The sequence below is a fragment of the Chionomys nivalis genome, chromosome 25 (genome assembly GCF_950005125.1).
Source record: "Chionomys nivalis chromosome 25, mChiNiv1.1, whole genome shotgun sequence".
Taxonomy (NCBI): domain Eukaryota; kingdom Metazoa; phylum Chordata; class Mammalia; order Rodentia; family Cricetidae; genus Chionomys; species Chionomys nivalis.
Genome location: NC_080110.1, coordinates 36,966,420 through 36,994,230, shown reverse-complemented (window position 1 = coordinate 36,994,230; position 27,811 = coordinate 36,966,420). Strand labels below are relative to the sequence as shown.

The 27,811-nt window shown below is 42.0% G+C and overlaps 1 protein-coding gene across 7 annotated transcripts in view; it reads left to right on the top strand.

The window, feature by feature from the left end:
- Grip1 (glutamate receptor interacting protein 1) overlaps positions 1-27,811 on the top strand; it is a 664,532-nt gene that overhangs the window by 425,028 nt on the left and 211,693 nt on the right. For 5 of the 7 annotated variants that reach the window (XM_057757634.1, XM_057757638.1, XM_057757636.1 and 2 more), the window contains exon 2: positions 25,403-25,483. The exons of the other annotated variants lie outside the window; for them this stretch is intronic. In XM_057757634.1, the coding sequence (XP_057613617.1) occupies positions 25,403-25,483 (81 nt within the window). The remainder of the gene's footprint in view (positions 1-25,402; positions 25,484-27,811) is intronic. 7 annotated transcript variants of the gene reach the window in all.

The following is a 27,811-nucleotide window of genomic DNA, read 5'->3' as shown; positions in this document are numbered from 1 at the left end:
GCACCTCTTAGTAAGCTCCTCTTGCCTCCTCCAGCTCCCCTAGGACAGACATAAAATGTAACACATGGGCAGGAAGAAAGGAAGAACAGGCAGATTTACCAAGAGGAGTTGGAAGGGGTCTTTAGGGTCTCAGTTGTATGTACAGGCATTCCTGACTTTTACTAATTTATATTCAAAACTTAAGAAAGAGCAAGTTTCTCTAAAGAAATTCTGTTTAGCCGGGTGGTAGTGGCGCACGCCTTTAATCCCAGCACTCGGGAGGCAGAGGCAGGTGGATCTCTGGGAGTTCGAGGCCAGCCTGGTCTACAAGAGCTAGTTCCGGGACAGGCACCAAAGCTACAGAGAAACCCTGTCTCAAAAAACCAAAAAAAAAAAAAAAAAAATAATAAAGAAAAAAAAAGAAATTCTGTTTATCCATGTACCCATATTTAGTTTTCATATTCAGAACACACAGATATATAATAATAATGCATTAATAAGTAGTTGAACTTTTGTTTGAGTCTTCGAGCTTCTGATTTTACAATGGATCTACTTTTATTGTGCGTCTCTTGCCTCTGCCTAGACCACACCTCCCAAGGATCGAGCTGAGTCCTTCTTGTTTAGGTCCCAGTCCTTGTCACATCTGCAGGTCCTTTCCTACTTCATCTTCCCTCCTAATTAGAAATCCCAGTATCCGAAAATAATAAGTGGCAGGATTGACCCTGTAGGAAAGATATTTGCAAATATCTCTGTGTATTTTATGCTACTATTGCTGGAGATTTTCATATCTAATTTCCTATCCATGGGTTAGATGAACTTGTACTTCATCCTTCCTAGAGGCCCCATTTAAAACTATTTATATTGGCTCACACCTCAGTGTTACTTTCATAATTTTGATTTATTTTAATTTGTTGCAGATTTTTAAGGGTACTAGTACTAAAAACAACACCAAGTATGATTTTCTGTGCAATAGCATACATGGCTGTGTCCTAGTCTAACCTGTCGATATTTTATTGTGACTTCCTTCACAGTTTGGTGTAATCACACAGCATTGTACGTTCATAGAAGCATGCTTGGAGAGCCACTGGTTACCAGGTCATATGAGAGAACACTGTGTATGTGTGCCCATGTGTCTGTGCATCTGTGTGTCTGTGTGTGTGGCTGGAACTGCCTGCCTCTCAGTGGGTCAGGAAGCACAGAGACTGGGCTGGAACCACAGCCCAGCAGTATACTTCAAGGCCAATCCCCAAGTGACCCTCTTCCTCCCACTACGCTCCACAACTCCAAGAACAGGGCCAATATTTGGGTACCAAGTGTTTACACCCAGAAACCTATAGGGGCGTTTTTCATACAAATCATACCTAACTGGGCAAAAGAAAATGAAGCTGTTATGATACAGAGTGTGTAGCGGAGACCACAGCAAGCCACCCAGGCATCTGAAGACCTGTCTCCACCTGCACACTGTTGCGTGAAGGATCGTGACAGAGATCAAGCCGTGCACCTTTCTTCTTCAGACTTTTGTGCTTTTTGTTTGTTCCTTTTTGTGGGATTTTTTTTGAGACAGGGTTTCTCTGTGAGACAGTCCTGGCTGTCCTTGAACTCATTTTGTAGACCAGGCTGGCCTCAGACTCTCTGAGATCCTCCTGCTTCTGCCTCCCAAGTGCTGGGATTAAAGGTGTGTGCCATCCCTGCCTGGCCATGAGCTTTTGTTTTAAACAGACAATGGCACTACAGGCCCCCTACCTACACTGAGCTCACATTTCCGGAAAGGATAAAGTGTATGATCTACAAGTAAAATGCAGTAGATCGGCTTCTTTCCTTTGCATTTGGCTCATAAAGACAGCGAAAACCGATAATAGGTTTTCACTTTGAGCTATTTCTAAATGTTATGTCAGAAATTAGCTGTAAATGTTAGGTTCTCTGGAACGAGTTGACTTGCGGATGTTGTCTGTAGTAAATGAAATATACCCACGAGCATGCTTCGCTACAAATGAGAATCTCAAAAGAAAAATGTACTTTCCGCGTAACTTTTAAACGTTTGCTCTATTGTATGAGAAATTTCGTGTGCGGAAAACCGAATGATGTCTTTCCTCAGGGATATATGAAAAAGAGCAAGAGTATGAAAATGAATGTGTGTGCTATTAGCTGTCAGCCCAACGCGTGCTACAGAGAGCGATTTTGATTCTGTGTTGTATATCCTTAGCATAAATGATTATTTTAAATGTATTATTTCTCTAATATATTCAGAGAGAATCAATAAATTATGTTTATTATGCAGAGGCAAGAGACATTTTATCATCTATGCGATGGTGAATTTCTCATATATCCATTTTGCTTTAGAATATTACTTGGCTGCAATTTTGCCCTGTCTTTGGGGATTAGCACGTAACTATAGCAACCTATTACAGAGTTTTGACTTAAAATTGTCAGTCACGTACCACACATCTGAAATAAGGCGTTTTGCTTAATTATTCAAGTCAAAGTAATGCCACTGACCCATATGCAATGTAATCTCGATATTTCGGAGAGGGTGAATATAAAGATGGGAAAAGAGGAACTAGTAAAATATTTTTCTCTTATAAAGTCTCTTGCCTATCCAAAATCCAAATAGTGCTGTGTTTCCATGACAACAGAGGAGAGTTTAGATGGATGACATTGAGTGCTGGGGCGTCAAACCGTACTGTTACTGACTGTCCTATCACTGTGCACCTTGACCTTATTGAATATGTATTTGAATTCATTGATTAATTAGGAAGAAGCAAGGAAGGAAGGCCTGCAAGCAGGGAGCAGGGAGGATGAAGCTGTGTTGAAGCAGATGCTTGCTTCTACAATTGGACGGATGTGGCAAAGATTGACTTTGACTGAAGATGACCAAAAAAGTAACACATTTTAAAGGAAAATTTCAAATATGCTTTAGATTGATATGCTGGGCTGCTACCAACTAAGACTGAGACAAGACCTAAGGGTCATTTTAGGTGATCTTCTGACTATAAATGTGAAGGCAAACAGCTATTGGAGAGTTAGATGGAAACACTCTGTGTTCACAAGAAGACACGGGTCACTTTATAGTGGGGCTTTCAGAAGTAACGGGGGGGGGGGCTGAGATAAGGTTCTGAGCTAGGAAACTACTCAGGAGATAAAGGGTATGTCAGCAGCAGTTAGTAAACCTGGGCTGCAAACGAGGAAAAAGACTAAATCTGTGGTGATGTGTGCCAAGTTTAGAAACTAAATTTGGCACAGGTCACGAAGCTCTGTGGTAGAGAGCTTGCCAGACAATCCCAAGGACTTGGGTTCAATCCCTGATGTCACCAAAAAGTCACAAATACCATGGACTTTGCCATTCTTATAATTCAGAAACGTTCGGGTGTGTGTTTCACTGTGCAAGCGAAGACAGGTAGGTCCAGGCCCAGCTCCCGTGCCAACTGTGTGGGCATCCGCAGTCTCTGCACATCGCTGCTTCCGTCTCCTTGACGCTGAAGATTAACGTTCCACCAGCCCATTGCTTGTGAAGTGCTTAGGATACCACTTTAATCAGAGACTTGTTAAGGAAGCTTCACAGGCCAGGTAAGAGGAAGCAGGGAAATCTGGGTCAGATTTCCAAATGTAATGCCTCTCCCAGAAAACATTGCCTTTAACTGCTTTACCGTATAAAACTCAGACCTCTGCATCAGAATGTTTCCAGTCTCACTCATCCATTCCCCCCAGTGGTGTTTCCTGACCAGCTACTCTTTCCTCAGGAATCATTCCAGAAACCTGGGATACAGTGATTAGAGTCATAGTTGATGTCCTCAGAGAATTCAAAATTTAGAGGGGGAGCCGACGAGATTAGAATACTGAACAGTTCTGGGTGGCATATCATGGCGGGGTACCACACATGGATACCTCTAGGCCCAGAGCTAACCATCAACCTCGTAGGGCTGGATATTGGGTGTGAAGGGGACAGAACATGAAGTCTTCCTGGCAGAGGGGAATACGGATCCGAGAGTCAAAGCATACACAGGAGGAAGGCAGAGAGCTGGGCCTGTGTAGGGTGCCTCAGAGAACAAGACTCAAGGAGCTGGATGGCAAGGGAGAACGAGGCCAACAAAGTCGGGAGGTCCCATTGGGAAAGAAAATCCATGCTGCAGATTTTCTCTGAAGGAGCTTGAAGCATGACTAATAAAAACTCAGAGACAAAAATTGGGGTTCAACCAGAAGGTCAGAAAAGCAAAACAGCCAGCCACTGGCTCTTACCTCTACCTCAGTCTAAAATGGCGAGATCCTGCATCCAGGAATCTCAGAATGAGACTGTGTCTGAGAGCTGTCTCCTCCCGTTTTATACTCCTTTGTAGTTCTGGGGTTAAGGGCGTGCACCACTGCCACCTGGTTTCTATGGCAACTAATGTGGTGACTGGGCTTAAAGGTGTGTGTCATTGCTGCCTGGTCTGTAAGGCTGGCCAGTGAGGCTGTTTTACTCTCTGATCTTCGGGCGAGCTTTATTTATTAAAATACAAGTGAAATAGCACTAGAAGGACTCAGCATTAAGACACCATTTTAGGCTGTCACTTCAGAGGAGCGAGTTTGGTTTGTTTGGAGTTGATTTGAAGTCAGGGTGATTTGTAGAGGGACACATCGATTCTGCGTAGAAGGGGTACCCACGTTATTCAGAAGGGATTGCTGTAATGATTTCCCACCCATGACACTCAGACCAGAGGCACTGAAAGTAAGAAACGGAACTGGATATCATCAGTTTTAAAGTTTCTAGAAATTTCATTATTTTCCATGGTAACTCTAGACCTCATGCGTGCCGGACCCCAGGCAAGCACTCTAGCCCTGACCTATACCCCTAGCCTTGATGGCAAACTCACAGGGAATCTGTCAGGGTGCTTGGATACTGGCGATTATGTTTTTCTGAGGCAGTTGGGGTATTGTTTCCTGCACATATTCATGTTCTTTAGGTTCTGTGGAACCAGGAAAATAGAATCTGCAGTGTCATGAACTGGGCTTGAGACTCTGCATCAGTGCCTTTGATCTGTGTGATCTGAACAGGTGTATAGTGTTGTACATCGACTCCATACACTGTGTGTATTTTAGGGATGATCTGCAAGTGAAATTATAGATGTGCATTTCTCCCAACACTGTAGAGAGCTTCTAAGTAAGAGTTTCTCTTAGAAATGTGTAAAAGACAGACATTCAACCCCAATTGATTACTCTACCCACCCCAGCCCCCATCCAGCAGTCAAAGCCATCTACCAGGGAGGTTATTTTCCGATGTCGTTTCTGAATATACACACACAGTGCTCTATACACACAGTGCTCTATACACACACAGTGCTCTATACACACAGTGCTCTATACACACAGTGCTCTATACACACACAGTGCTCTATACACACAGTGCTCTATACACACACAGTGCTCTATACACACACAGTGCTCTATACACATAGTGCTCTACACACACAGTGCTCTACACACACAGTGCTCTACACACACAGTGCTCTACACACACACTGCTCTTTACACACACACTGCTCTATACACACAGTGCTCTACACACACAGTGCTCTACACACACAGTGCTCTACACACACACTGCTCTTTACACACACACTGCTCTATACACACAGTGCTCTACACACACAGTGCTCTACACACACACTGCTCTATACACACACAGTGCTCTATACACACAGTGCTCTATACACACAGTGCTCTATACACATCAGTGCTCTATACACACAGTGCTCTATACACACACAGCTTTCTTTGGAAGTTGCTGGGTCACTGAAGGATCAAAATGGATGAACAGTATGTAGTCACCTTCTCTTACAACCATTTTTAGATGACCTCACTCCATACTTTGTAGTAATATGAGCGGCAGGGCTGCGTCCCCGGCACCAAGCCGCCCACATGGCTAGCTTATGCCCCGAAATAATTACACGGAAACTATTCTTTTGAACACTGCCTAGCCCATTAGTTCCAGCCTCTTATTGGCTAGCTCTTACATATTGATCTAACCCATTTCTAATATTCTGTGTAGTACCATGAGCTGGCTTACCAGGAAAGATCTTAACCTGCGTCTGTCTGGAGTGGGAGAATCATGGCGACTCCTGACTCGGCTTCTTTTTCCCAGCAATCTCTTCTGTTTACTCCACCCACCTAAGGGTTGGCCTATCAAAGGGCCTAGGCAGTTTCTTTATTATTTAACCAATGACCTTCCTCCATCAATACTTGCCCTTGTACTTCTTTCATTTTCCCCACTGGCTTTCTTGCAGAAGTAATAAGCTGGAAGTGTCCAGTAAATCCATCATTATGTAGACTCTGTTGAGCCATTCAGTGTTCATGATGATAAGAGCCATCTTTTCTCCGGACTCATGATGAACACAGGAAGCCCACTGCCACAATCTCTATGTCATAAACTTATATCATAAAGATTGTGATAATAATTTTGCAAAGATGTCACCAAAAAGAAAATAAGAATTCCCTGCTACATAGTCAGGAGGTTGAAGGAAAACAACCTACAGCATCTCTTTCTCTGTTTGTTCCCATTTTGATTCTAAGATTGCCCAACTCTTACAATGTAGTATCTAGATTTCAGCGTACACTTTCTAAATTTTGAACTGTGAGCATTAGGTACCCATCTCCAAATGCTTTGTACACAAGTTCTGCTCCCTCTTTGAAAAAACAATAAACCTCTTTGTTCAAGTACAACTTACTTGTCTACACGTGGCTCCTCAAATGTTTCCCTATTCAGTGTGTGCACATCCATTCTATTTTGTTTTGTGTTTTGATCTTAGCGCCTTGGGCTTTTTTTTCTTTGCATTGTTATTACCTAAGGAAGAGCCTAATAATGGGGTCTACAATAATAATAACAAAATATCTATAGCCAATCTTACACTGTGTATGTTCATGCTGTGTGTCCTCAATTGCTTGTCCACTGTATTATGCATCTATCTGTCAGTCTAACTGTCCATCCATCCATCTGTCTGTCTCTCTGTCTCTCATCTTCCATCTATCATCTATCAGTCTGTCTGTCTGTCTCTCACCTTCCATCAATCATCTATCAGTCTGTCTGTCTGTCTGTCTGTCTGTCTGTCTGTCTCTCATCTGCCATTTGTCATCTATCAGTCTGTCTATCTATCTGTTTTTAAGGCACAAAGGTATATCACTGGACCTAAAACTCACCCCTTTGGCCGGACTTCCTAGATAGTGAACACAAAGGATCCTCTTGTCTCTGCCTCCCCAAACTAGAATTGCAGGCTTGCACCCACTTTCTTTTAACTGGTCCTAAAAATGCTAACTCAGGTGTTGCATGCTAGTGTGTGGAATTTTACTGACTGAACGATCCCCTAGCCCATATCATCTATTCATATCATGGATATCCTGGCTGTCTTTTGTCTGAATATCATTTTAGATGGCAATGGGTGCATAGTGATTTGAATTTCTGGGTAATACAGATATATCTTTTTTTTTTCTTATTTTTTTCTCCTGGGATTATCTACGCTGGGTCCTGAACACCCTAGATTTTTTCTGTCACTCTAGATGGTAATAGAGACTGTCTCTTCTCAGCGACTTTATTGACTCCATCCAATGAGTTTTACTTCCTAGTTTTGCAGTATGACAGTTAATCCATGTTAATTTGGGGGAAGCCTACTTCTCTGTGTATGCTAGTGGGTCTCTGTCAGGGTCTCATTGGGCATGTGCTTTTGTGAAATGCCTTTCAGTGTTTGCCTTCCACAGCTGTGAGCCTTCTTTAGCCAGAAAAGTTACTGAGGGAAAAGAATGTGTATTCAGTAATAAATATACAGCAATGATGGAGGAAGGTCATTGGTTAACTAATAAAGAAACTGCCTTGGCCCATTTATAGGCCAGCCCTTAGGTGGGTGGAGTAAACAGACAGGATGCTGGGAGAAAGAAGCTGAGTCAGGAGTCGCCATGATTCTCCCACTCCAGACAGACGCAGGTTAAGATCTCCCTGGTAAGCCAGCTTGTGGGGCTACACAGAATATTAGAAATGGGTTAGATCAATATGTAAGAGCTAGCCAATAAGAGGCCGGAACTAATGGGCCAGACAGTGATTAAAAGAATACAGTTTCCATGTAATTATTTCAGGGCATAAGCTAGCCATGTGGGCGGCCGGGTGCCGGAGACGCAGCCCTGCCGCTCTTATTACTACACAGCATGTCCAGGACAATTCAGAAATGGGGGCACCCTAATCAGTCATGCTATCTGTTTTACATTTTTTTAATAGGCAGCTTCAGGAGAGGCAGCGTCTAAGATCCCCTTCCTTCCCCAGCCTCCACCCATCCTCCCTCCACTCCATACGTGAGATGAATACCAAGTCCACTAGTTCCTGAGAATTCCTCCAGATGTTCCTAAGTAAATGTAAACAAGTAAAAATTTCTTACAAAGTACAGCATCGTGTGACCGTTCTACTCAGGGCTTTTTTGCTGGAAAGGCCTTAGAGAGATTTCGAGATTGACCAAACAGACGGTTCAACGTAATTTGTGTCTGCATGATGTGCTTTGTATACTCATGCTTATTAAAGAATCTCGCATTTTGCGAATATATGAGTCATCACCAATCATTATTCATAAAATTAGGTTATTCTCAATATTTTCCTATTAGGAAATTACATGTATTATCATAGAGATGCTGATTAGTTTTTTTATTTCTATGAAAGAAATATTTATCAAAAGTTACTTAAAGAAGGAAGGATTTATTTTAGGTCACAGTTCAGAGTATAATCATTTATGGCAGAGACATCATAATAACAGGAGACAGTTGGTCAAGTGAGTGAAGGAAGCAGAAATGAATGCTCTTGCTCAGCCTGCCTTTTCCTTTTCATTCAGTCTTTACCCTGCCCACAGAGTGCTGCTGCCTACAGTTAGGGTGGGGCTCTTTACCTCTGTTAACCTAATCTAAAAATCCCTCAGGGATGTGCCCTGATGTTTATCTCCTAGTCTGTGTTGATAATCAGCATTAACCATCACAAGACTCAAAAGTGTATCTTTAAAAGATAAAGTCATGCAGCTCTGGGCCAAAGGGCATAAACACACGGATGACACTGATAACTGGTGACAAAGGGGATACACACTGACGACACTGATAACTGGTGACAAATTGCCCCCTTTAAAGATTATTCTGGTTCAAATTCTGCCTGCTTTGTGTGAGAGCCCGTCTCACCACACCTTTGAAAATCTGAGTCAGCCAATTTGCAGACTTTTGTTAATCTGGGAGGGGGGTAGGACTTCATCATACCTTAGTTTGCATTCTTCATATACAGAGATAAACGGTTTAGTTTTAAGGGTAATTTGTAACTGGTCCTGGGGCTGAATGCCTATAAATCTAATTTGAACTTCAAGGTCAACTTGGACTATGTAATAAGACTTTGTCTTAGAAAAAGCATTTTATTTCCAATTCTGTGATTTTTTTATAATCATACCACAAGCCTATTTATTGGACTTTGGCTTACATTAAGTTATAATATGCAAATATCCTTGATTAAATGAATCCCTAATAACTAATCTTTAACCAAAGTCAGTGTCTCTGTGGTTGACTGGGCTGTGGGTAGAAGAGTGCGTGTCCTGACCATCCCTGGGAATTCTAATTTCTTGGGGAAATGATTCTATTTAATATTGGAAAAAGTGAAGAAAGAATGTGACGGAGCATTTCTATTGCTGAATTAATTCTTGTAGAGAATCAAGTGCCTTGATATCATTATCTTTGATTAAACATCATTCTTGTAAAAATAATTAAGAACTAGAACTTGTTAGATAGGCAGTGTCTTAAAAAAGATGAATACGGCCAGAATTGTAGCAATTAACACGCAGCTCTTTGTCTCTGGCTATGTGGCTGAAGTAGCCAGACCTGCAATGGCGTCTCTTTGGATAATTAAAGCTGCTATTTCACAGTCCAACTGCGGGGATGATTTACTGAAGTAGAAAGGAGCCATAAGTTGCCCATACCTTCACCACCGCCGCCTCTCTGTGTGCTCCACACATGGCTTATCAAGCTGTTCCCCAAAGTGAGGGAAAGAGATGCTGTGTTTTTGTCTTCTCCTTTTATGACTCCTGGAAACAGATCGTTCAGAACAAATACCTGCAAACTTTGGAAAACTGTCAGATTTGCTCTATCACACAGATAATTCCGTTTGGCTTCCGGCCATACCTGAGATAGGCACATGTCGGGACGTGGTTTCTGTGACTCCCGAACACTACTCCAAAGAAGTGGAGAGGAGATGGATGAAGGGCAGGATAATCTCATTGTTGGGTTTGCTATTGTTTTATGATCGGTTGGATGGATGATTGGTTTTCAATCCCTAAACTATCTCAACTTCAGTGTTGACTTTCAGTACCCAAGATCTCCCCGTCCTCATCATTCTGTCCCCACTCTGCTTACTTGAAGAAGAACTGAGGCAGAAAGCAAAGGAAGCCAAATATGCAGGACTGTGGGTGACAAAATAAGGGCCACTGGGTCAGGAAAAGACATCTTAATAAATAATCCCACATTTCTTGGTGACTTCAGATGAGCTCAGAAGAGTTTGAGCAAGTCTACCCATTTTCTCATTTCAATCCTAAACAGTCTCTCTCCCGAACTGGCTGTAGCTCTTTCCATGTTACTGATTTCAACTTTCTGTGGTCTCCATGGTAGCTTAGGCTTCAACCCAATCTTTTTAAAATAGCTTTCTCGGAGTCTCCTTTGAAGGGACTCTTCCCCTGTCATAAATGCCTGGGTCTGTGTGGCGATTATTTGGGCTTTTTGGATGCCTTTGAAGCTAGTGCAAGGAAGTTGCCATTGCAATCTCTTGTCAACTCAAGAATGTATATATGTGTGTGCATCTTCATTCAATATGTGTGTACGTTTGTGGGGTGGGTGTGCACATACAGCTGTGTATGCATGTGTATAGAGAGGCCAGAGGAAAACTTGGGTTGTTGTTTCTCTGACCTCAGGATCCACCACCATCACCATCCTCCTCTTCTTCCTTTTTTGAGACAGTGTCTGTCTCTCACTGTCTAGAACACATCAAATGGGATAGGCTGATGTCCAGGCAAATCCAAGGGATCTATCCCTCTCTGCCTCCCCAGTCATGGAACTGCAAGCCTTTGCTGCTTTAGTATTGCAAAGCAGCACTTTACCAATGAGCTATTCCCCAGTGCATTTGAAATTTGAAATAAGTTTATAATAGACAACTTAGACAGTAGGACAAATTAGAAATAATTGTCCAATAGTATAATTGGGCAATAGTCCATCAAAAATCAAGAAAAAGTCGAAGGATTTCTTGTGTATTATAAGAAAGTACCAGCAGAATTACACATGGGTTATCAAATATATAGCTTAATGGTTCAAAGATAACTCAAGAATTTTAACCTAAGCTTAATGAAGATGCTTTGGGTCTGAGTGGTGGTGTTGGGGAAATCCAAAGCTGTTTTGGACATACTGAGACTGTAGATGTGCCTTGTGGGTGTCCATACCATTGTGTGAATATTGAAGCAGGTAGACCACATGCACAGGGTATATATTCCATGTCTAGAGTTTATGGGGAAAGTCCTAATGGCAGACATTTAGCCTGGAAATGAGGAGTATAGGCGAGAGAAGAGGGCCAAGTCCTGATGTATGTCACTATTTGCAAGTCTGCAAACAAGGAGATGGCCAAGGAGGCACAGACAATTTGGCTGAAGTATTGTCAGTGGGCTAGAGGCATGTGGAGAACCCCAAGCCAAGCAGAAGAGAATCAACTCTGCCATTCTGCTGAAATATTGAGCGTGAAGATCAGCGTAGCTTTTCAAACAACATTAAAGATGATGTGTTCCTGGGCATGTTTCCTGCAGAAGCTTGTGGCTAGACGTGAGTGCTGCCTCCGCTGGGTTTCAGGGGCCTGCTACTTTTGTGGTTTTACACTCCAGGGTGCAGTGGCATTTTATTTTATATTTGTCCAGAATAAACATAATTCAATAAAAAAAGAAATTGCACCTTAACATTGATTTGAAGGAAAAGAGAACAAATCGGTGTGCCCTGGGCAGCCTTCCCAGAGATTCTCAAGCTCGCTGGGAGATGATTGATGGTACCCAGGAGGACTTACTTGCCTTTTGCCATATTTCACCTTTTAAAATAAAAATTTATAGAAACGAATTAGGAACTTCCTTTAAACAAATAAATAAAAAGCAGTTGTGTCCAAACTGGGTAATGGCAGCAGCCTGTCGTTTGTCCTTGCTCGTCTTGGAAAGCGGGAAGAGCGGCGTACCGCCAGTGTGTAAAGGTTGCAGGTTCTCGTGATTCAACTGCCTCTTGTTCTGCCCAGTTAGAATGTTGAACCACATTGGAACACGCAGGGAATCTGAGCAGCCACTGTGCATTTTAGAGTCCGGCTTGACACAGAAAACATCTTTGGAAGTATTTAATGAAAGAGACAAATCAGATTTGTGTAATTAGTGATAATTATGCATAAAAGACCAGGTGAACAAATTTTTCCCTCATTCTAACTTAAATTTTTGCAAGGGACATTAGCTCTGGGATCACCAGAGCCCAATTAAAGTGGTAATTTAATAAATGGTCTCCTCGTACCATGAAAGAATTGGCATTGCCCGTCTGATGGGCCTGCTTTCAGGGAATAAGTTATACCCATGGGAGGATTTACCACATCATATGCTAGAGATCTGTTTTATGCTTAATAAGTTTTCTTATGTATTGGGTGGGGTTATTTAAATGTCTTTGGTATAGTGAGGAGCAGCGGGTCGCTTCCCGCCACCCAGCTCCTGCACGTCTAGCTTTACCCAAAATAATTACACGGAAACTGTATTCTTTTAAATACTGCCTGGCCCATTAGTTCTAGCCTCTTATTGGCTAATTCTCACATCTTGCTTTAACCCATATTTAATAATCTGTGTAACACCACGAGGTGCGCTTACCAGGAAAGATCTTAACCTGCATCTGTGTCTGGTAGGAGAATCATGGCGACTGCCTGACTCGGCTTCTTTCTCCCAGCATTCTGTTCTGTCTACTTCACCCACCTAAGGGCTGGCCTATCAAAGGCTAAGCAGTTTCTTTATTTAACCAATGAAATCAACACAAAACAGAAGACTCCCACATCACTTTGGAAGGAGTAATTTTTAGTCTCTCCAAAACTCTAATTCATTCTAGTTATCATGTGTAAGAAATTGTTTTCTTCTGCCATCAAGGTTCTGTATTTCCCTTATCAGAAGATAAAAACTTAAGCAAAAGAAAACTCTAGGCTTAAAAAAAAAAGACCTCCATTTGAATGGTTTAAGTTTCTACCAAATATGATTAATTCACCTGTCAACTGATGAAGGCATCATGGAGTTGTTAGCATTTAGTAACCAATAGCGTATGTCAAGGCCTGGCACATATTGCCCTGATTAGCTCCCACTAGTATAAAACTACACATTATTATCCCATTTGAAAGTTGAGAAAATTGAGGCTTAGAAAATTGTTAGCATTGTAAAAGGAGAGAACAGTTTAGAAAAAGTTATGAACTTAAGGCACATGTGCCTTCTCCTGTTTGGGTTTTGGCTCTCTCTGAAAGAGATAATATTCTTACTTCAAACTGTCTGCAGGCAGTCTAGACTGAGATAGCTGAGGAACGTTAGACAGTGCTTACACATGGTATATAACACACACTTGCACCTTGTTGGTGCAATGCCATGAAATCAGACATGTGTGAAATAAGGAACTACTTCTCTCGCGTATCTCCGATTCGCTCACCGACACTGGTGGCAGGAAAAAGTACATGTGGTGAGCACGCGGCCTTGCTGTGTGGCATCTGTGTTAGCTGTATATACCTGGCAATCTAAATGAGAAGAGATCGCACTGTGGGTGCGCATGTGATCCCGGGTCCTTCCCAGAACAGCTAGTGCTGCTCTGGGCACCTCTAGGATGCACAGACAGCTTTTGTCTTAGCCCGTCTCTGCTGCGCATGCCTGTGGAGCAAGGAGGAAGATCTAGGGTCAGAATTAGGAACTAAAGGAAATGGAAAAGGATGGTTTAATTCTGCAAGTTGCTTCAGGCTTTCTCATATTTCTGTCATGTTTAACATCCTTTATTTTTACTCTGTTTGTAAATATTTAACAAAGATGTCAGAGCTTTCTACTCTTTTCTACAAGATTTTTTTTTAGCCTAACTGATTTTAGTTAAAATTTCTGCTAGTTACAGTAAAAAAAAAAGAAACAGAAATAAAGGGATATGCCTGGGAATTACCTCCTCCAGGACGGCACTGGCAGAACAGCGCCAATGCTCCTTACCTGTGTCAGCTTTATGACATCTATTACATCAGTGTGGCAGTTCTCAGATAATGGGCAAACACATCTCTAATTGTCAAAGAAGCCGATATCTGAACTTTACTGTGCCTACATTAGCCATTATATGGTGTTTACTCTTTCTACCGCAATAAATACTGAACGTTTTCTTAAACTTGTCTTAAGCAAAATAGAAGTCAATAAAGGCTGCAGTTTTCTATTGGAGAGAAGTGGAGGCAGGGCAACGTTTAAAGCAGTACCCAAACTGTTCAGCAGGGCAACATACAAATGCGTACCCTTTCTAGCTACTCCTGTGTAGTGGGGAGGAACATTCCATGGGAGAGTCATGCCCCCCTCTCTACAGCACCTGCTGTGTTTGTACTTCAGTTGTTCATCTGGTCACCGAGATGCTGATTCCTCGCATAACCGTTCCCTGCTGCACAACTTTCATTTCAGAGGGCTTGCACCCTAAGCTAAGCTGAATTTTTTTTTTAATGGAGCATCTCGGGATATCATGTGGAAATATTACATGCAGAATGCCAATGCCTTTGCTTTATGTAAGTTACAATGTAAATTTCTCATATGTTTTCTGCCACTTGGGAGTTCTTAGAATACCATGGGAGGTCACAGTCTCCTGCTGATTGCTTTGAACTCCCTACTGCAGGACTCCAAGAAGCCATCAGGATGAAGATGGTGGTTTTCAGTTTCCGCCCATTGTGCCTTGTCCTGTTAAAAGGGGGCAATAGGAATATATCGGAGTTCAGAGCCCTTCCTGAATCCTCTACTCCACTCTACTTTTCTTAGTACTGCCTGAAAATAGAGAGATATGTAGATGGCTATACTAAATCTATACTAAATATGCATATATATGTATATATATATATATATGTATGGAGCTGTTTAGGCGTGATTTGTATCTGTTTTATGTGCACATGTGCACACATCTATAATGTATTCTTCCCTTCCCGCAGTTCTCACATGACACTGATGCACGACTTATTGCCAAGTGTAAACAATGTTTGCGCCAAAGGCACCGGATGATTCGCCTGTCAACATTGTCTGCTATTTAAAAAGAGCAGTTTCTTGATTTCGTACTAGAACGTGACTGGAATTTACATGCGCAGGCGCACTCTTGTAAAGTTTGACTTTGTAATTTTGAAACGCCTCAAGGCAGGTGACAGGGCATATGAGATTGAGTCAGGGAAGTTTCAGTGCTCACAAATGGACCCTCCTCTGAGGTATCCCTGCTAATAGAATTCGATAGAGTTGTACATGATTGCTTTCATAATTGAAGTGTCCCAAAGCAGACTCAGAGCCCAGTAGTGAAACTGACAAGGAATGATGAGCACAAAGGGTCTTTATTCTGCATGTCTGCTATTGTTGGTAGTCTGTTAATTGGAAACCTGGAAGGGTGCTACTGGAAATAATGCGGCAGAATCAGTTCCGAACTAAACACTCACATTCAGTGGCATTGGAATGCATTTTTCCCGGTCATCCTAATTAAGTATAAAAGCTAAATCTTTGTTTGGGCAAGATTTATGGAAAGAAACAGTGAAGCTGATGAGGTAGACATAACCCAAGGAAAATCAGACAAGCAAGTAATTCGTGAGGGAAATTGTCTATCTGAATAATTTGTCTCAGAAGCAAATGAAGATAATTTGAAATTTTTTGGGCTATTAAATCCAGGTACCTGGATTTTAATTTTTTACATTGCTACTGACAAATTGAGTTACAATAGACCATTTAATATCGAATGAATTTTCCAGCTAAAAATTCAGCAAGCAGTTTGCCCATAGCATTAAATATATATATCATATATCTTCATTTTCAAGATGGAATGTAGAGGTACTGAATTGGGCAGCATGAAAATTAGTCTACAGTTGTAATATTCCACCTTTTTTCTATTCTGCAAGCATTGTTTGTCATGTGAATTCATTATAATGATTCATCATGGCAGCTTTGAGAAAACAATAGTCTTTGTAGTTGGGCAGAGCTGAGTTCAAATCTAGCCTTGGATTCATAGCTGTTTGACCTCTGGTAGGTTTTTAATTTCCCAGAGGTTAAATTTTTCTCATGTTCAATAACTGGGGCTTGTTATAATACTTATGACTACACAATAATAGTTATGAATATAAAGTTAAATCCACACTCTCAAAGAGTTCACATTACAAGGTAGTGTTCAGAAAAGATATTTGTGGCTATAACAGAATGCCACTGGGCCCTGCTGGTCACTCTGGTTCCTTTTCCACTGGAAAGGGTCTTTTATCCTTTGGGCAGTGGTGATTGACATCTGGGTACATTATTGATGCTATTCTAATCAATTCTCTGTGATGTCAGCGTTTACTAAGTGGTAGTTAAAAATCTGGGTAGATTATTGAGACTATTCTAATCAATTCTCTGTGACGTCAGCGTTTACTAAGTGGGGCAGCTGAAGCTCCTGAAGAACTAGAAACTCACGTAAGACCACACACGGAGCAACCCACACTATTGCACTACAAGGAAATTCTATTAAATTATAAATGGCTTTTGAGTCTCCCATAAAAAACTTATTTCACACCCTTGTGAAGTTTTATCTGTATAATCACTGTCTCTTACTGTAAAACCAGAGGGTATCCAAAGTCAAGCTTTAGATAACAGAAACCAGACTGCCTGGATTCTGACAGACGAGTAAATCCTGCTTTAACCGTGCATTAAAGACACATGTCATCTGTTGGATAAGCCATCGTCTGCCCTGGCTTGACCTAGAGATGAATTAGCAAAGAAAACGACGTGACAGTTCCTGGCTGTGTGGAACGCGTTCTTCTCCAGGCATTTGCTGCGATCTCTGCCCCGTTCGCTGGTCCTGGGCAAGCAGATGCAGCGACACAGACACACACTTAGAAACTAGCCTTCAGTTTGGGGGTTTTCTTCTTATTTTAAAGCTTGACTTATTTTATATGTATGAGAGCTTTGCCCACATGTACATAAGTGCATGACGTGTGTGCCTGGTGCTTGAGGAAGGCAGAAGAGGGCATCAGATCCCCTGGAGCTGGAGTTACAGACAGTTGTGATCCGCCATGTGGATGCTGAGAATGGAACTCAGGCCCTCCGTAAGAGCAGCAGAGCCATCTCTAGCTCCAAATCATATTTAAAAAAAAATTTAGAACCAAAAATAAATTTAGAAATGAGTCCTGCAATTGTCCAAAACCAACAGGCAAGACAATTTGGGGGTAAAATGACCACCTCAGGTGTTAACGATCTGTGCAGATGTTGCCTGCTGGAGTTCAGGGTGATCTGCTCAGTGATTCAGCTGCATGCATGACTCCTGAGTCTCGGGCTAGGCGACAGTCCTCCTGCTCCGGTCCTGGCCCTTGAGATTAGACAGGACAGGCAGACCACATCTCCCTGTCCAAGCTATCCATGCCATTAGTAGATAACACCTGGCCTAAGATTTATTTACACTTCTGACTTCAGGAGCTCTTGTGAAAGGTTTGAAATATTGTAGTTAAAAGGCTATGGGCAGCATCTAGAATAACAAAGGAGAAAAGAGAGTGCCCTCGTATTTATTCACTTGTGGGAAACAGTTCATCAATGCTCCATCAGTAGAGAATAGCAGACACAGAGCAGGAGGAGTAAATCTAGACAGATTTCATCTCTTAGAATTCCTTGAGCCTCTCGGCTAACAGGTATTCTTTCAAGAGGTTTGCTTATGTCCTGAAAGATCCTTGACTCTTGTATCATAAATTAAATCAGGACTTTGTGACAAGATGTAAGATCCCAAAGCTTAGTGAGATTGCTTTTTTTTCCCTTCCTGAATTAAAATTTCAAGAGATCGTCAAACACTGTTCCAGGTGCCTGTATCTGCGACACTTAGTGACACACAATACTCACAGTGGTTGCTACCATGTGAAGGTGTGCATCTCTTTATTCACACAGAAAGAATCCCCCCCCTCAAAAAAAGCATGTGTAAAATCCATAAGCCATGTATGTAAAAAGCCTTGTTTCTGTTCTTCGCCTCATAGTAAATTTGGGCACAACATTTTATCCGTGTAAGCTCCATGTCTTCAGATGTCAAGCAGTGCAGCTGTACCCATGCCAAACATTGTTTGGAGTATTGATGAAATCCTAAGTGCTGAGAGGATATACCCACACTGCCCTAGCAGTTGATATAAGAGTAGCTTCCTGTCAAAGTCGCCAAGTCATGCACAATTTAGGATAAATGATGACAAGTTATTCCTTAAGCCAAGCATTTCTTTGGTGAAATTAATTTATATATTTCACAGTTTGAAATTGAATTGAGTTCTCATGGCCAAAAATAAAAACTCAATTTCATACAAAGGTTTTAGATTTGTGCTGGTATATAGTGAGTGCCTAATGTTTTTATAGGTTTTTTTTATTAAATTTATTTACTTATTTGTTGGGGAAGGGGACCTGCTGTATGTGCATGTGGGTTTCCAGACTCAAACTTAGGGTGTCAGACTTGGCAGCCAGGCCTTTACCCACTGAGTCATCTCACCAGCTGGGTCAAACCTGTTTGTATCAATATAAATGCATACCTCTTTTCCTAAACAGTGGTGTACTTCTTAAACATAAATTTAAAATGCAGTTTTAACTAGCCCACACTGGCTACCCTGAGGCAATTCCATTTCCCATCCACTCATCCTTCTAATGTGACTCCTTTGACTCTGTGTATTCATCAACTGTGGGGAATCCTGAGCATGTCACCTGGGATCCTGTAACAGATAAGTCAAGGTTTGAAGTGTCTATAAAGTCCTTCCTACAAAGGACGGTGACTAAGTATTGACTTTAAGATATTAAAGAAAGAATTGATATATTAAAGAAAATGGATCTTATGGGAAAGAATGCAGCCTTCTGTAGATGTTGATTCTGTGCTGAGACAGGCCTGCAAAGGCACAACTATGGTTCTCTCCTTACTGGGGAGTTAAGCAGCAGGGAGTTCTCATTTGTGCCTCAGACACATTAGCAGTGGGAATGCCAGTGGCAGAAAATATGCAATTTCATGCTCATTAATTTTAGAGAGGATTTACAAATTAATCTGGCCCCTCTTCCAGAAGGCCTGCAAACACTAAGGAGCAGAGTTACCACAGACCCCTTCCATGAGGTCTACCAGATGTCCAGGGCGACAACCATCTTCTTTGCCCATGTATGCCATTCTGAGATTGGGATGTATGTTGGATAATACTGATCTGATTATGCACAGGAGGGCAAGAGGTGAAGGAGACAGTGCTTTTACCCTATGTCCCTAGTCGTGTTAGTAGGAGTAGTGTTAGCTTTGGCATAACAAATACTTGGGAGAAACCATTTTAGTGGAGGAAATGCTTGTCTGGGTTCATGGTTTTAGTGCATTGTATGTGGTCCTGTGTGCTTGAGCAGAACACCACGGTACCTGGAACACATGGTGGAGCAAAGCAGCTCAGTTTATGGCTGGCAGGAAGCAAGACATGGAGCAGAAAGATTTGCCATCTCCCAGTGACCTCCTAGCTCTAGTAAGGCCACACTTGCTATTTTTATCTCCTTCCAGTCATGGGACCATCGCATGAACTTAGCAAAGGATTATCCAGTGATCGGTCAGCCTTGTCAGGATCCAGTCACTTCCCTATAGCCAGGAAAGCAGTAGTCATTTCCCCAGTGTGTGAGTCCATGGGGCACATGTCACATTAAATCATACAAGTGACTATATGGTTAAGAGTAACACAGCTTAGAAGACACTCTAGCATTATGAAGAATTTTTCACACCAATTTTTTTCCATTTTTTAATTTTTGAGATTATTTAATTACAACATATCTCCCTTCCATGTCTTCCCTCCAAACCCTTTCATACACTTCTCTCTGATCTCTTCAACTTTATGGCCTCTTTTTTCATTGTTTCAACATGTGTGTGTGTTTGTGTGTGTATGTGATGTATATGTATCATCATATGTTCCCAATATAGCCTATTAAGTCTCTATAATGCTACCTGTATGTTCTCGGGCAGCATTTGTCACAGGACACCAGATCGCTGTGCTCTTCCCTGGGGAGAATTCTCATCTCCTGCTCCTAGCTTTACTTGTTTGCTCATAGTTTTTTTGTGTAGCGTTGAGGCCTCATTTGGGCTTTTCCCTGTCTAGTGGTACCTTTGTTTTTAAGATGAAGCTGTGCTGTTTGAAGACTTTTTTAATGTCTAAAACTATAAACCCTGGTCCCATAAGACTATAAAGCACATCTGTCTCTGAATTACGAAACTATAATGAAACCTGCCAACTCAGGATAGACATTAATGTCATGCAGATGTAAAATAGATAGTGAGAGAGAAGAGGTGGATGGAGAGAGAAAATCTCTTCTTAATAGGAAAGACTGTGATGGGGCAGATTCCTACCTCACCCCTACCATCAAACTCATCTCATCACCGTCCCCTTCTGCTTTAAAACTAGCTGTGTGGACTGCTTAATCGGGTTAGTGAAGGAGATGCGATTAACTCACTTTTTAATGGTACATTGTCAGTAGGTATCCTTGGCTGTAGGCTCCACATGTTTAAGCGATATTGCTCAAACCTGTGCAAACTCAGAAAACTGCAGACCATTCTGTCCAGCGGAAGATGCACCGTGTAGCTTTGACGTGTCCCAAGCAAAACAGGATTAGTTTAGCTGGGAATGAAGAATGGGTGAGAACTGGGGAGAGAATTGAGAGTGTCTCTTTGAGCTTGAACTTCACCATATGGTGGCTTCACCATACACATCACCTTAACGAGAAGAGAAAGATGCAAGTCCCTTCTGTCACCAAGACTTTTTCCAAGTTATCTTCAAGGAATCTTTCTTAGAAGTTCGAGTACCTCATCAAGCCACCATGGCACTGCCCTGAATTGGAAGGTGGAGGCCCGGGAGAAGGAAGCGGCCATAGTAGATTCAAGTGGAACAGGAGTGACATCTACAGAGCCAAAGCTTAGAAAACATTGCATGTAGGCAAAAGATGAATTTGGTTTTTTTCCAGATCACAATATTCTCTTTCCAGCCGTGATGGTGGCTCTCCCTGTCCTACCAGGCCCCATCTAACCAGCTCCCTCGAGCACAGGCTTAGTTTCCCCCTGAGGAGAATCAAGCACCATATTCCACTCTGCAAGTGGAGCCTGTGAGGTAAAAGGAACTCTGCCGATGCCAATCTTCCTATGCTTCCATTATCTTTTATTCTTTTCCATTCTCAGTGTGCACGTAGTAGACGCTAACATTCGTGAGTGCTAATTGGATCCAAGGGACAGGTTACTCTCTTTGCAGTGGGTTTCATTGTGTTCCTTGTGGAAAGCAGTGTTTTCTTCTGCGTCTGTAATGGCACATGGGAGCCTTGTCGCATGAGACGCCTGTCTCCTACTGCTAAGAAGTGGTCATAACGTTTAAGTGCGCCAAATATCTTTTTTCTTTTTCCCTAATCAAGGAGTTTAGAGATCTGCTGGCTTAGCAGGTAAATCCACTCTGCATAATTAGTTGCTAGGAATTGTTTAGCCTGGGCTGATTAGTCTCAGCTAAAGGAAATTAAATTTTATTTTCTTCAACAAAGCCCTGAAGACAGTCAGAGTAGTCCTGAACCATGGTCACATCCAGGGCTGAGAAGCTCAGATCCTGGGAATGGCTTTGTTTGAAAGGCAATCAGGAACCCCTGAAGGGTATGATAACAGGAGGGACCTGAGCCCACTCCTCACCTTGTGATTCTCCCAGGTCCGGTGTAGGCTTGTGGCTATGGTGCACAGTCAGATGACTCCTGTCTTTAAATTGATAGATTCTTCACCTGGAATAAGTGATCAAACCAGAAAAACAGGTTTTTGCTTCCTGTGCTTTGCAAGTGAATGCTCTGGCCAAATAGGGGCAGGCTAGGGTGCTGTCAACTTGACACAGGTCTTGGAGTCCATCGGCGAGAGGGGGGACATCAATTAAGACAGTGATTGTCTAGCTGCAGAGATGCCTGGCTGTTCTGACACCCTAGACAACATGTTCTGTCACTGAGGCAGAGAGCAGTGGCTCACCAGCTGAATGTCTGTTTGGCCTCCAAGGTGACTTTTGAGAGGACCCCTTTGTGAATGGAATGGACTGTCAGTAACCAAGTTGCGTGTGACTTGAAAGTCAGACTCTATTCAGAGGAATGCTCTGAAAGATTTGTTTTCTGGCTGGTGGTGCACATCTGTAATGCCAGTCCTTAGGTGGTGAGGCAGAAACATCGAGAGTTAAACGTCATCTTAATTACCTAGCATATTCAAAAGCAATGTGGGTATGTGAGACCCTGTTTCAGGAAGCAAATAAATTGACAATTGTTTGACAAATTGTTTTAAAAATATGAATAAATGCAAAAGAAAATGAATATTTATACCAATTTTATAAATAGTTACATATTTCTAGCTTGCCATGGTACTAACCACAAAATCATATAAAGTGGTTTAGGCTGTCAGTTCTCAACAGTTGGGTTATGATGTGACGTTAACAGGGATAGTCTATAAACCTGAATCCTTCCACACCCAAAAAGAAAAGAGAAAAACAGAGGTGGGAGGAAATATGCTCATGTACTTTTTTATAATACCATAGTCTATCAACAAAATATTACTGAACGCCTATTGCATGTGCTGTGCTGTTCTAGAATTGCTATGACTCAGATATGTCATTATTTGATCTATGTTTCTTTTCTGTGTGAAAGTGGTTCCCTCCCTAATGAAACGAAATAAAAGTATTAATATGTTTCTTAAAAGAAATCCAAAGGCTCTTTTAGGACCATTCTGGAAACAATGAAGAGCCAGTGTTTCGCGACGTCTCCTAGTAACTCCATTAGGTTGTACCAGGCATCTCCTCTACTCATGCCTGCCTCACTCCCATCAGGCATTGTAGCCATCACCCTTGCATCTTTAGCAAGCTATTCTTAGCTGATATTGAGCTTTTCCCATGTGATTATTTGGCCGACACAGCTTCCGGTTGCTGGCTAAGCTTTTTCTTTCCCATGCGCCTGGGAAGGATGTACGTGCTTCTGGGAGGGAAGTGTGGCACGGGAATGGTGATACAGGTGTTGGTCAGGTGACCATCTATAATTCAATTTCAACCTTTTTACCAGAGGATCTCAGGCCTAAAGTAAGGAAGTCACTCTCAAATATAAATGAGAAAACAATTTAACGGGGCTGACTGCTTCTATAATGCCAACTAGGTGAATTTTGTTTTTTTTTTTAAAAAATGGTCTCCTTGAAATAATACACGAAAAGAAGGTAACCCAAGAGTCCCCTGGGAAAATCTCTGGTGCTCTTTAAGAAACCCCAGCATTACACTCAACCCAGGGCCTAACTGACGAATTGAAAACTGAAGAAGCCTTAAGTTGCAGTTCCTGGACCTGGGTGTGTAATTGACATCCCTTGGCTCAGTGTCTTTATAGGTGAACTGTTGCCAAATCGTGGCTAAAGAAAGGAAACACAATATTGGAGCAGCCTTATGAGTCTCAGATTTTTGCACAGAAGCAGCCTGTTTGTATGACAGTTGTATGAAGTGGATGTCTGGTTATTACACTAACACCGTGGAATACTCACTTGCCTCTTCGGTAGGGGGAAGATGGGTGGTGGGACAAATGGCCACTTTCATGATCGAATGCTTAGATTTGTTTTGTGAAATTTATTTGTCAACACCGTGTTTGCAATGAGAAGAGTCGAAGACTTACGTTGCTATTTCAGAAGCAGCATGAATGATGTTGATCGTTTCGGTACCCTAAAGTCAATAGCTTTGTTATGGTTGGAAAAATGAACAGAATTGTGTGATAAATGGCATGTGAACATGAAGCGACGGTGCCTGCCGTTTTTCAAATTAATTGCCATTACAGCAGTGTTAATCTTTCCTTTTGTTGTTGCTTATAGAGACATTGCTCGTTTCATAAAGAAATCCTGAACCGTTTACAGGAAAAACACATCGTCGAGAAGAAATGAGCACTTTGCTGCAGAAACACACACAACAGAGCTGGGAGAATTAATGGGCACAGCCCTCAGATGATAAACCTTGCTACTGAATTAAATGCTTGTTGTCTTTAATAGTCTGCCATGTGCAATATGATTCCTTTTAATCCTTTAACGATTCGCAGTTAGAACAATGACAGCAGAGTGAACGGGCTTCAGGGTGGGATGGTGTGTTCTTGTGTCACCCAGATGACTGAGCGTGCTGGGGAACTGTCTGACAGGATTTCTTTTCCTCAAGCCATATCAATCCCATTCCTGAGATGCTTAAGGGTTTTGCTCCCGCCATCATTTCCTTTCCCATTCATGCAGATGCTTCCATCCTTAACTGGAAGCATTGCTCCTTACTCTTCTAACCCTTACCATGAGCCTCCCTGTACCACTGGTCACATTCCCTACTCACAGAAAACCCTCGGCCAATCACTTTACTTACAGTCTGGTGGGCCCACCTCCTCCATGATCTTGACACCTAGTATCGCCATCACCCAGATTCTTCCCTACCGCTTACACATCTGATGCTTTGGACCCTCTGTCTTCTCAGTTGCTCTCTGTATTGCTCTGCTGGAGGTGGGTTTTTTGTTTTGTTTTGTTTTGTTTTTTTAACTCATTCTTAACGAGAACTTACGGCCCTTTGCAATGCACATCTCCTTTTGCCAAGCCATCCTTCCTCCCCATTTCTCAGCCTCTGCAATCTTACCTCTGGAATGACCCCACCCTTCTGCTTTACCCTGAATGCTGGTTCGTGTTCCCAAGAAGAACCTACTAACTGTTGTCTTGATTCTCTTGCGGTACTAACGCTCTTTCATCCGCTTCTCTGAAATACTGCATCTCTCTCCTTTGTTCCGCTGAGCCATTTTGTTCAGTCTTTATCTTCCTGTCCCACCTATTCACTGTTTATGGGTAGGTGTAGACAACCAGCGGAGGATTGCTGTGCCTACTAGCACCCTTCTTAACACTTTTAAAATGTCTCCATGTACATTTTAGCTTTCAATCCTTACCCTATGAGGGTACATGAGAACTATGTCCCTCTTTCTCAAGAAGAAAGTGATGTTTAGGACATCCACTCATCCTAAAACTTACCCAAATGTAGGGCTCAGATCATCAACTCTTCCTCCTGCCCTTCACTACTCTCTCTCTCTCTCTCTCCCTCTCCCTCTCTCTCTCTCTCTCAGAAGGATGTGATCCGTTACAGATCTTCACTACACTGGAAAATGGATGGAAATTAACCAAACCCTTCATTGTACCGTTGCAGATGAGAGTCCCTACACTAAATCTGCCAGCCAGACAAAGCCGCCTGATGGAGCATTGGCTGTGAGGAGACTGAGCATCCCAGGTTAGACCAGACTGTTGGATATTTCAGCTGTTTTACTTATTTGCGAAACCCTGTTATTTGGTGGTCCTAAATAGTTCCAACTTGGTACCCATGTTTCTCCTAGAGCACGGACTGCATTCTACACGACTTGTACAAACAATAAACAAAAACGAGGTCAGGAAACCTCATGGCCTATGAGGATTCATCTTGAAGCCTGCTACAGCAAAACTCTTTGTAAAATGTCTTGAATTGATATCAGCTCTGTCTTTTGCTAGTCTTGACCTCTGGTTTCAGCAGGATAACTTTCACGGCAGCATCTGTGTCTTTACTGAAGTGCCGGGCACAACAGAACCATATGCCGATGGTGTGGGTAGACCAGAGACTCCTTTCTTCTCATCTCTTCCAACTTAGTTTGGCTTCTGTTGGATGACTCTTGTAAAACTCTGGGACTTTGTGTCCCTGGGAAGATGGTTCGGTTTCTTGTGATACAATGAATGACATTTTTCACACAAAACATTTGTGAGCAATATATTAAAATGTCTCTACCTCAAAGCCAGTATTTTGAAGTTTTGGATTTGAGAATGGCAGAAAAGAATGTACACTGTCAAATTAAAAAGGGAAGGAAATGCAAAATACTATCTCAACTTGATAATTAGAAAAGCATTGATGAGAACACCTGTGTGTAAGAGCTGGGTTAAAAGCATTAATAGGATTTAAAAGCCATTTAAAATGTGTATATATTTCATGAAGCACAGCTAAAGATAATCTATAGGACTTTGGATGAGAGTAATTTTGGCAGTTAGGGAGTTACAGAGCAGCATTTCCTACATTAAGTTGAATAGGTTGGCCAATCAGTTGATGAAAGGGAGGTATTGCATTTGAATAAGAACAAGATGAGTCTAGTTTGTGGGAAACTTGGCTCATGGTTCCTGTCTGGTATTTTAAGAGTTGCCTGTGATTGTGTTTACATCCTGTTTGAAGCTTTAGGGTTATTAGGAAATTCATGGCTTATAAAGAGACATGCATCTGTCTCTTTATTTTGCTGCTTTGAAGATTCTGAAGTAATTTAAGTTCCGGAATTGGTTGGCATCACCCAGTGCCAAGATTTCTATTCCATTCTGTGAAATATCATTCTTAGTGCTGGTCACATTTAGAAGAACTATCGGCTCCATCTCTAAGTTGTGTTCTGGGCTGGGAGTGGTGCCCAGTATCTCAAGGTCAATAATGTCAGCTCTATATCATTGGCTTCCTTGACTTCTGTACCTTTGCTGATACCTGGCATTTCTCTGTTAGGAAGAGATGAGAGACTTCCCATTGCCCTTGCCCACTGAAGAATGACACTGTGGTTACCATATTTGATAAGAATGTCAAACATTTGATTTTCTGCACTTGGATTCCTTACCATGAGCTTAAAACAAATGAATCCAACTTACTACAGACTAAGACCTCTGAAGCTAGAAGTCAAAACATAGTCCTCTTCCCCCTGGTGTTATCTCTGGTATGTGAACACAATGACAAATATCATAAGCTATTATCCATGATTTCCTTCCAAGGATTTGCTAATGTCACATACTATTATAACTAACTTGAATGGACAGATGTTTTCTTAAAGTCCCTGAGCCATGTTTTCACCTGACACATTGGGTTAGATTATTAAATCAGAACTGTACTTCACATCACACAAGCGATTCTCCATTACAGAATTGTTGTTCTCCCAGGTGTGTGTAAAGTCACTAAAATTATTTTCTTGTAGGCTTCATTGGTTATTCTCATGGAAGTAGGCCACAAAGAAACTTCTCTGTGCTCATCCCTCATAGAGTAGGGGCCAGAGAGAACAGGTCTTCAAAATCTTCTCTATTTTCAAAACAATTCAAGAGAAAAAAGATACACTAGTCAGAGGGCTGTGAACCTAGATGTTTGGTGTGGTTCCTTCCTGCCACTTACACAGAAAATGAACTCTGCCCAAACTCCATCCCAACTAAACACTCTTGAAATTCTGCAGCTGCTCTGGTCTCTCATTTCACAGCCACTGTAAACTGCTGTTTGGGGAAAAGAAAGGCACAGCCCTGGAACCTTAGCAAGTAGTCACTTAGCGGATAAACCAGCAGAGCCCCAGACAGAGTCTTAGCAAGAAGTCACTTAGTGGATAAACCAGCAGAGCCCCAGACAGAGCCTTATAGCAAGAAGTCACTTAGTGGATAAACCAGCAGAGCCTCAGACAGAGCCTTAGCAAGAAGTCACTTAGCGGATAAACCAGCAGAACCCAGGAGCCTTAGCAAGAAGTCACTTAGCGGATAAACCAGCAGAGTCCCAGGCAGAGCCCTAGCAAGAAGTCACTTAGTGGATAAA